The sequence below is a fragment of the Guillardia theta genome (assembly GCF_000315625.1).
Source record: "Guillardia theta CCMP2712 unplaced genomic scaffold GUITHscaffold_74, whole genome shotgun sequence".
Classification (NCBI taxonomy): Eukaryota; class Cryptophyceae; order Pyrenomonadales; family Geminigeraceae; genus Guillardia; species Guillardia theta.
This window is the reverse complement of record NW_005434600.1, coordinates 157,755-168,260: the sequence shown is the minus strand read 5'-3', so window position 1 is coordinate 168,260 and position 10,506 is coordinate 157,755. Positions and strand designations below refer to the sequence as shown.

The 10,506-nt window shown below is 55.9% G+C and overlaps 2 protein-coding genes across 2 annotated transcripts; both read left to right on the top strand.

Annotated features, from left to right (window-relative positions):
* Positions 1-1,269: 1,269 nt before the first annotated feature.
* On the top strand, positions 1,270-1,569 carry GUITHDRAFT_114303 (hypothetical protein; the record flags this gene model as incomplete). The annotated part of the gene is made up of 1 exon (XM_005826499.1): positions 1,270-1,569. One exon carries the CDS (start codon positions 1,270-1,272, stop codon positions 1,567-1,569), a length of 300 nt encoding a protein of 99 aa, XP_005826556.1.
* Positions 1,570-8,771: 7,202 nt separating this feature from the next.
* On the top strand, positions 8,772-10,365 carry GUITHDRAFT_154377 (hypothetical protein; the record flags this gene model as incomplete). Its single annotated transcript, XM_005826498.1, has 5 exons — positions 8,772-9,043; positions 9,287-9,329; positions 9,749-9,843; positions 10,071-10,244; positions 10,291-10,365. Coding segments are annotated over exons 1-5 (519 nt in total), but the record flags the coding sequence as incomplete, so codon positions are not given.
* Positions 10,366-10,506: the final 141 nt, after the last annotated feature.

Below are 10,506 nucleotides of genomic sequence, written 5' to 3'. Positions count from 1 at the left end.
GCCTTTCGCCCCTCACACCTCTGATATCCAACTGAATTTCCTCATCAGCTCGCAATTTCTCCTCATCTGCATTGTGCTATCCATACATCCTTCTCGTGCTCGATCCTTCCATAGTCTTGTTGGTCTTATTGTCTTGTTAGCTCATCTCAGTGGCATTTACAAATCTTCCTCCCCTCCTCCCTTGTTCCCTCCCTCTGCTGCTTTTCTCGCAGCGATTTTCGCCATCCTCTCCTGCGCGATTTCCTGGAATAACTCATCAATCCCATATCCTCCTCTCCTCTCCTCTCCTCTCCTCTCCTCTCTCATCCCGATTCTCCCCCCACTCCCCTTTCCCCTCCCCTCCCCTTTCCTCTCCCCTCCTCTCCATCCATCCGAATTCTTCCTTCCCGCCCCCCGCCCCCCGCGCCCTTCTCTTCCCCTCTCCTCATTCCCCTCCCCTCCTCCTCTACCTGCAGAGATTTGGCTGGTTTCTTGCTTTCTTTCCTTGACTGCAAGAGTAGGAGCAGGAGGAGGAGGAAACAGATTTGCCATCGAGAAAGGATCAGTAGCAATCTGATACGCGGGGACGCCTCGTGGAGCAGTAGCAGCAGCAGGAGAAAGCCGGGGTCTGTTCAAAGGTGGTGCAGGACGAGCGGGGGAGAGGCCTTGGGCGATTGGAGGGGCAGAAGCCTCAGGTATAGGAAGAGGCCTCCCTTTGCCCTCATCCTGGTCCAGCCTTTGCCCTTCCCCGCTCACTCGCCCCTTGTCCGACGCCTCCTTGAGCTTCTGCGACTGCCTGTAGCTCTCCAGCTTGCTCCTCGACGCAGAGGATGGCTTGTAGCTCCCTTCCTTCCTCTCCACCTCCTTCCTCTCCTCCGCTGCCTCCCCCTTCTCTCCTCCTGCCTGCTGCGACACCCTCCTCCTCTCCGCCTCTCTCCCTGCGCCTTGTTGCAGCAACTGATGGCAGCAAGCTTCATATCAGACTAGGCCAGGCAGTCGATGTGGCTCAAGTGCACAGAGGGTTAGGAAGTACCCACGGAGAGGACAGCAACAGCTTCGATAGGGACGACGTAGGAGGACCATGAAGAAGACAGTAAGAACCTAGGAACGATCGGAGGCAGCAGGCGATAAGCGAATCAGCTTATATCAGACCTCTACAGGACAGCAGGTGACAGGATATGGCAGCCCGCCAATAAATCAGAATTATTCTACCGGCGGGCACGTGAGGAAGACACGGGAACACCTCTCAGCAGATTACAGGGACATACGGGATCCGTCAAGAGAGCAGCTATGGGATCTGTCAAGAGAGCAGCTATGGGATCTGTCAAGAGAGCAGCTATGGGATCTGTCAAGAGAGCAGCTATGGGATCTATCAAGAGAGCAGCTATGGGATCTATCAAGAGAGCAGCTATGGGATCTGTCAAGAGAGCAGCTATGGGATCTATCAAGAGAGCAGCTATGGGATCTATCAAGAGAGCAGCTATGGGATCTATCAAGAGAGCAGCTATGGGATCTATCAAGAGAGCAGCTATGGGATCTATCAAGAGAGCAGCTATGGGATCTATCAAGAGAGCAGCTATGGGATCTTGACAGAGAGCGTTGGATGCGAATCGAAGATCTCGTCATGTCAAGCCTATGACTCGTTCTCAGGAGACCCCCAAGCTATGGAACCAGGACCTGGACCGGTCGAGGAATCATATCGCTGGTTAGAAGAGCAAGGTACCGGTAGTAGTAGTTCCTAGGACTAGGCAGGGCCTATTTGAGGGGTCGAGGAAGAGGAAGAAGGGCCGCGCTTGCATCGACAGGAAGGGGAAACGAGAACGAGGTGACGTGTCTCTGGTAGACTTGATTGCTTGAAGTGAACAAGCTTGAACATCTATCGTCATCTCTGCTAGTTCTCTGTTTCCTGATACTATCATCCCTCGGCGCGACCATCGGTGATCGCTATCTTCACCATCATAGATATTGGCAATCATCGTCATCAGAGTTGTCACGCATCTTTGCTTCGTGTGTGAGGAGAGTGCCACTGGAAATCTCTATACGCCTCCATCCTCCTCGTCATCGTTGTCCTTGAACAACGTGTGGATCTGGTACGCCCGCTCTACATCGTTGTTGGTCCTCTGCAGAGCAAACGCGGAAGAGCTTTCTCCGTTGTCATTGCAAACAGTTTCGTTTTGGCACGGCTGGAGATTTGCATCATATTGAGTGAAAGCTGGCCAAGACAGATGATAGCACGGAAGGTTGTTCCCTCTGAGTTGCAAAATGTTCAGGGACGAAAGATTTGCGAAAGCATCGGAAGGAATGCAGGAAATCTTGTTGTTCAGAAGACTTAGCGTCTGTAAGTTTGAAAGCCTGTCAAAGACTCCTGATGGCAAACTTACCAGGTTGTTGTCTCCAAGCAGTAGATGCTGCAGGTTCGTAAGCTTGTCGAAGATTCCAACCGGCAGACTCGTCAGTTGGTTGTTTTGGAGAAATAGCCCCTCCAAGCTTGAGAGCCCGTCGAAGACTCCTGCTGGAAGACTGTAGAGGCTGTTGTACTGCAGCAATAGATCCTGTAAGTTCCAGAGCCCATCGAAGACTGCCCCATCCGCTATGCTCTGAATGGGTGGTTCGCAGGAATTCAAACGCAAACTTCTCCGATAGGTTCCCCACGCAACATCAATCCCGCAGTCACCATTACACATTCCCTTTCTCGACAAAATTGATTCCGAGAAATCGAACGAGCAGTTTCCACACCCGGCCTCGGCTTGCGGACACAACCAACCTCCAAGTACGATCAAGATGACGGAGTCTCGCAGCATTCTCTTCCCGCTCCCTCCTTCACTCACTCTGTGTCTGACGCTTCCTCTGCCCCCCCCCCCTAGCCGCATGCAGCTGACGCTCAGCTGAGGGCCGTCAGACAAAGTCAAAAATAGGGTGATCACTACCAGTAGTATCAGTTATTCCAGCAACCGTACAATTTAAAAGACCGAAGTCAACAATAGGGGTCTCTTTTGCTTACGGTAGTATCAGTTGTTAAGAGGCCGTGTATAATACTTTTAAACTCAGTAATCATTACACCTTCACTTAACCGTTGCGCACAGGCGATCGGACCATCCCGGGCCCGCCCGGGTCCGAGTAATCAGTTATTAGCTTACCTGGCGGCGGCGGTGGACCGGGCCGGCTCGGAGTGCCAGCAGAACTGTGAGTGCCGCCAGGAAGTCACCCGTTCAAGTCACCGGGTGACCTCTCAGAGAGGGAGGAGATGTGGAGCCGCTGTTGGCCGGGCGGCATGGTGTAGCGCTGATCCCCAATTCGAGTCCGTTATTCACCGTTTCACCGCCAACTTCAGAGAAGATGGGGTGGGTGGTAATGTTGTCGGTAGTATTCATTTCAAAAGGAAGGATGGTCCTTGTGGGGTGGGGTGGGGGGTGGGGGTGGGGGGAGGGCGGGGGGGTGGGGGGTGGAGTGGGGTCAGACAGAAGTGCCAATTTTGGAAGCAGTAACAAGGTAGGGTACTTGGCTCGCAACGGGTGGGTCCATGGGCAGCACCAGATCAGCCAGCTAGTTTTGATATAATGTTTTTATGACATTTCTGGGGGATCAATGCAGACTCAGCAACAGGAGGGAGGCAGCGCGGCAGAGGGGAAGGGAGAGGGAGGGATGAAGGAAGGAGAGGAGGAGAGCGGTCAAGAAGAAGCGAACTTGAACGTGATATCGATAGTCTAGTCACTCATCATATCCAAAGAGCGAGGAGGAGGAGGAGGTAGCATTTGTAAGCCAGGAATCTTTGTAGAACCTAACTGAGCGCTGCTGGCTAGTTGAGCCTGGCCGACATCTTTCAGCCTTCGCTTCTTCACGAGCTGGCGTTTCTCTTGGAGCTGTCAGGGGAATGTGCCCACTAGGCGATGAGCCCTGAGATCACCGACCATGAACAAGTCTGAATCGCCACCCCTCCCGCGTCATCGAGGCACCAAGAAAGGTCTGACCCTGCAGACTCTTTGTGCCATCGTGATGCTGATAGTCTGACACCTTGTCTTCAATGAAGCCACCATCGCCAGCAGGGTCTGGTCAGCAGCTTACGATGCAATCGCTGGTCGAGGCGAGGACTTGGGTGAGGACGAGGAGTAGTTGCAGCATGAGCATGTGCTGAGCAGCTTGTCATCAGGGTACCTCACATACATCACAAAGAACCTCGTCTTGCTGCCTATCGGCGATGACAAATCGAGGCGAGTCACATGTGCTTGATTGCTTCGTCTGATGCTGTTCGCTTCTTCCAGGCTTGCTAGATCGATCAATAGACTGAACGAAGTGAGTGGGCGGGAGTTGTGACAGTGCGGGGGTGAAGTCTGAGACAGGAGCATGCTGGGCATTACTTGGTGTGGAACCTGACTGCCACAGACAAGCGTCTGTTTGAGACGAAGGATTTGGAGGAGCAAGTGAGTGGTTGAAGCTTATCTTGATGTGTTGCACTTGCCTTTGGTGTTTGTTGAGTAGAAAGAAAGCTGTTGGTAGTCACGGTCAAGACATCTTTGACTTTCAAGCTTGTTCTATCTCATGGAGCGCTTTCTCAGGTCCTTGATGTACGAGACTTCCCCGAGTACATCCCCTCCATGCAGTTCACCTTCAGCATCTGCAACATGATACGGTAGACGACCTCATGCTTGGGTGGAGGGATTGACGTGCTGTATCTCAGCTACTGGCTGAAGCAAGACGCGCTCAACATCGCCGTCATTCTCTATGAGGACGGGTTGAGCTCTCCCCACGTCGACAAGGACACCATGTCGATCAACATCGAGAGCCGCGTCGCTTTTCTCGTCAGCGCGTACCTGGCGTACTCGGGAGAGACGAAAGATGCGCGCGAGGGGCTGGATCGGGTGGTGGATCTGGTGGGACAAGCTTGCTGCTTGACGTATGAAGCAGCTTCTGACTTGTCTGCTGCTCGCAGCTAGGCGACATCTCGAACGTCTTTGTGCCTTCGCTGTCTCTGTGAGACCATGACAATGTGTCATCATGGGTGTGGGATCTGAGAGTGTACATGTCAGGTATTACAGCTACATCGATGACATCCGAAAGCATGGCTTCTCCAACACAAAGCCCGTGATGCTCGACTGCATCTTTGTTCACATTGTGCCTGCTTTCTTCGACAGCAGCCAGTGCCGACCGGTGAGAGCCTGTGCTGGGGTTGCTGGGGTTGACATGCGAGAAGATCTTGGAGATCTTGTGCAATGGAGAGAAGATCGATCTGCAAGGTGATGGAAGCCTCCTTGCTATGCTGATGTGTCGACACGACATCTGACGTTGCTGCACTGCAGCAAAATACACCGACATCCGAGATGCGAAGTTTACTTCTTTCTCCAGCAAGGACGAGATCATGGTGTTTGAGTCGCTGAATGCGCTACTGTGGGGCGATGTTGTGATCTCCTGCTATCACGTGCGGCACGGCTACGTGAAGCAAGAGGCAAACCGTATCAACAAACAGACGGAGAAGCTGACAAAACCCAAGTCGGACAAGATCCCCATCTTCCGCATCTGCTTTCACACCGGCTTCCTATCCAACGGAGGACAGATGCAGAGGCTGAAGAAAGAGGACCTTGACTTCGCCTGCGAGTATCCCAGCATGCCGATCTCTCACAACAACCCTGTCTCCATGTCGTCGGACTTCAAGGTCGACCTGATCCTCAGCCCCCCAGCTCAGGACAAGGAGAGCCCAGCTGAGCTCCAGGTGGAGGAGCGGCCGGGGGTAGAGGACTTCATCTTCCCTTCGGACTTCAGCGGCTTGATCGGCATGAGCGAGATGCACATCGTGAAGCCCTCCAACGAGTATCTCTTCCTCCTCTCCGAGTACCTCCGCCTTCAGCGCGAACAGAACCCCAAGCGATCAGACGTGAACGAGAAGGTGCGAGCATGGGTGCTGAAGCGATGCAACAACAAGCTCGACCCTGCCATCTCCCTGCTGGAGAAGATGCCACAACTGCACGACGAGCTGGTGAGGATGGAGGACCGGCTGTACATCATGGGGTTCCCCTGGAAGTACGGAAAGACGCCCAAGAACAAGGGGATGGAGGACGCCATTCGGAAGCTGAGGGAGGAGATGGGGGAGAAGTTCCTCGTGTGGAACCTGTCGGGCGAGGACAAGTTCGACTACTCTACCCTGGACCACCAGGTCGTCAGCTACGACCTGGAGGAATCGATCCCAGGCCTCGCCTTCATGCTGAAGCTTTGCCATGGGATGAGGTACTGGCTGTCGCTGGACAAGCAGCATGTGGTTGTGCTGCTGTACAACGAGTACGAGGACCTGAGCAAGAAGCGGTACATGACGCTCAACGGGCGGACGCGAGCAGCGCTGGTGTACTCGTGCTTCAAGGCCCTTGACCAGTTCAACAAGGACCTGGAGATGTTCGGGTCAGCCGTGGGGTCCAACCAAGTCTCGTCGATGACGTCAGCACAAGCCGCGCTCGACGAGTTTGCGATGAAGCGCAACATCTCAAGGGACGAGGTGGACGACATGAGGACGAAGCCGTCGTTCAAGCGGCTGGTGAATGACTTCGATGTCAACATCAGGGCTGGCTTGTTCAACACGAAGCCGCTCGTGCTGCACCGCTTGTTCCTCCACCGCAGCAACCAAGGGGTCCAGGACACCAACAGCAACCTGATCTTCGAGGCGATGACGGACCCCAAGACTGGGAGAGAGGTCAAGGGCTGTAGACCCATCATGGAGGTTCACAACAACGGCAGCGTGATCTACAGCACGCTCAAGGCGGGGATCGCTCCCGTGTTTGTGGATTCCAAGGAGGGGGAAGTGATCAAGTTCCACTTCACAGGGTCGGACGGGCGAGCTGGGGTGACGGTCCTAGGAGACGTGATCATCACGTGCTATCACGTGGCCTTGAAGAAGCAGCTGAGAGAGGAGAACCTTCCCGGCCTTGGCGATGGGGAGTACAACGACGAGACTGTGGACAAGGACATCATCTTCCGGTACACGTTCAACACTGGCTTCGTCCATCCCGGACCCTTCAGGCTGCACAGAAGCGACCTTGACATCTTGCCGGTGAGTTGACTTGCTGCTGCCCCTGCTGCTTGTCTGTTTCTTTACCTTGTCGCTCCCTTGCTTGATGTCTGACTTGCGGTTTGAGATGTGAGGGTGACTGATGTTGGAGCTCATTCCTGTGCCGTGTCTAGCCTTCAGACGTGGTTGACTTGACTTCACATTGTCTTGTCTTGTCTTGTCTTGTCTTGTCTTGTCTTGTCTTGTCTCACAGGCGCTCCACAGAACGTTGTCGTTCCTACCGACATGACAGTCGACGTAGTTGCCAACGAGAGCAGCGAGGAAGTGGAGAAGTTCCAGGAGGAGGAGCTCAGTCTCATCCTCCGCTGCGGGAGCTGCCTTGAGGATCTCTCTGCTCTCCACGCGATCAACCCGGAGCCGAGGCTCGTGGAGCTGCTGGAGGAACGAGACGTCCCTCCTAAGGTCGCCGCGTTTGCTCTGCAGAGGACCAACAACGATGTGGAGCGGGCGTACCAGATCCACACGTTGTTCAAGGACAACGACGAGGAGGAGGAGGGAGGCGAAGGGAAAGAGGCGGAGAGGAGGAGGGTGTCGCAGCAGGCAGGAGGAGAGAAGGGGGAGGCAGCGGAGGAGAGGAAGGAGGTGGAGAGGAAGGAAGGGAGCTACAAGCCATCCTCTGCGTCGAGGAGCAAGCTGGAGAGCTACAGGCAGTCGCAGAAGCTCAAGGAGGCGTCGGACAAGGGGCGAGTGAGCGGGGAAGGGCAAAGGGAGGACCAGGATGAGGGCAAAGGGAGGCCTCTTCCTATACCTGAGGCTTCTGCCCCTCCGATCGCCCAAGGCCTCCCTCCTGCTCCTCCTGCCCCTCCTCTTCCTCCTGGAGTTCCGCCTCCTCCTCCTCCTCCTCCACTGGGCGGACTAGGGCCTCCTCCTCCCCCGCCCCCCCCAGGAGGACTCTTGCCGCCGCCTCCTCCCCCTGGGATGGGAGGGAGCAACCCCATGGCGCTGCGGATGAGGAAGCATGCTCCTGCGCTGAAGATGCTGCACTGGAAGAAGGTTCCTCCGATGAAGTGCGTCGCTCCTGCCCTATGGCACGAGGTGCGAGGCAAGAGCTCGCTGACGACGTTTGGCCTGGAGGAGAAGGAGCTGGAGGCGCTGCTGTGTGAGGACCCTAAGGCCGAGAAGAAGAAGAAGAAGACGGCGAGGAAGCAGCAGAAGCCGAGCAAGTTCGTCTCGCTCCTCGACATGAAACGAGCGCAGAACGTCGGCATCGCCCTCGCTCAGTTCCGCTGCTCCCAGGACGAGATCTGCCGTGCGATTCTCGAGATGGACATGGAGGTGCTGGACATGGACAAGCTGCTGTCGCTCAAGAGCATGCTGCCCACCGCTGACGAGGAGAAGACTCTGCAAGCGTACCTCAAGCAGAGCAAGGGAGAGAGCGCGAAGTTGGGGCCTGCAGAGCAGTTCCTGCTGAAGCTGGGAGCGCTCCCCTTCCCGCAGGACTGGATCGGAGCGATGCTGTTCCGGGAGGAGTTTCACGTGAGGAAGGAGGAGATAGGAGGGAAGCTGGGGCAAGCGATCGACTGCGCCGTTAGCGTGAGGAGCTGTCCTGCTCTTCGTGAAGTGTTCCTGCTCGGTCTGACGATCGGCAACTTCATCAACGAGGGCCACATGCTAGGAGGAGCGCTGGGCTTCACGTTCCAGAGCTCGTCGCTGCTGGCAGGGAACAAGCTGTCGAACAGGAGGGGGAACCTGCTGCACTACATGATGCACGTGCTGAGGAGCAAGAGGGAGGGGGCGGAGGAGGAGCTGCAGGAGCTGAAGAGGAAGATCGACGAGACGACGAAGATCTCGTTCGAGTTCCTCGTCACTGAGGTCAAGGAGGTCAGCACGGCGTGTGCTGGGGCTCAGGCTACGGTGGCCAACCTGGGGAAGGTGGAGGAGAAGATGGAGGAGGAGGAGGAGAGGGGCCATGTGCGCAAGTTCATGGAGAAGATGGGCGAGTTTCTGTCGAGCGCAGCAGAGGAAGTGACGAAGATGGGAGATGATCTTTCTCGGATGCAGCAGGAGCATGCGCAGGTGAAGGAGGAGGAGGATAGGGGGATGGGGAGGAGAGAATGGGAGAAGAGATGCAGAGGAAGTCAAGCGGAGGCTGGGAAGGAGGGCAAGAGGAGGAGGGGAAGGAGGGCAAGAGCAGGAGCAGAGGAGCAGAGGAGCAGAGGAGCAGAGGAGCAGAGGAGCAGAGGAGCAGAGGAGCAGAGGAGCAGAGGAGGAGCAGGAGGAGGGAGAGAGGAAGGATGGATTCTGACAGGATATTCGAAGGTGGCTGCATATTTTGTGGAAGACTCGGGAAAATTCAATGCAGGTGAATGTGGAGGAATGGGAGATGAGGGGGAGAAGTAGGAGTTGGAAGAGGAGGAGGAGGAGGAGGAGGAGGAGGAGGAGGAGGAGTAGGAGGAGGGGGAGGAGGAGGCCGGCGAGGGAGGGGGAGGAGGAGGTTTAGGTTGCAAGAGCAGAAGCTATGGATTGACAAGTGTGGCTGTCAAGAGGCCTCATGGATTTTCGTCCCTGCATGATCCCTTGAAGCTTATCCTCCTCCCCTCTCATCCTTTCCATTTTTCTTTGCTCTGCTCTGCCCTGCCCTGCCCTGCCCTGCCCTGCTCTGCCCTGCCCTGCTCTGACCTGCTCTGCTCTGCTCCTCTCCGTCGTCTCCTCTCCCGTCCTGTCCTTGCCTGTCCTGTTCTCCTCCACTTTCCTCCTCTCTTCTCACTTCTTGTCATGCAGGTCAATTCTTCGCTGACCTTCAGACTTTCCTCCGTGAGCTCTTGACCTGCGGGGAAGAACTCAAGAATGACGCGAAGCTGATTGCGATCCCTCCGGTGACCTCGTGACCCTGCTGCTGCTGCTGCTGCTGCTGCTGCTGCTGCTGCTGCTGCTGCTGCTGCTGTTGCCCATGCCTGTTCCTGCATCTGCTCCTGCTTGCTCTCGCTCCCGTCTCTGCCGCTGCTCTATCCGCTTCTTCTGCTGCTGTTCTTCTGCTTTCGTTCCTGCAACCCATTTCCTCCCCTCTGTCCGTCTTTCTGTCTGACTTGTCTCGGCCAACCAGGATCATTCATTCTTCTCCAAGGATGCAGACACTGCTTCCTCCCACCCCAAGGAGGACACTGTGGAGGAGGGCGAGAACAGCTCTGTTCCTCCTTCTGATCCTCCTCTTCCTCCTCTGCCTCCTCTTCCATCCGCCGACGGTTCTTTGCCTCCTCCTCCTCCTCCTCCTGGCCTGGTAAGAGGTAGAGGCATGCTGGTTGCTGCTCACGATCCTACCTCAGGGACTCCCTCCTCCTCCTGCTCCTCCTCCTGCAGTCAAGGAAAAGAAAAGCAAGAAACCAGCCAAATCTCTGCAGGTAGAGGAGGATGGGAGGGGAATGAGGGGAGGGGAAGGGAAAGGGGCGCGGGGGACGGGGGGGGGGGGGGGGGGTCGGGGGGGGTCGGGAGGGGAAGGAAGTAGGTGGAGTAGGAGTGGAGGAGGAGGAGGAGGAGGAGTA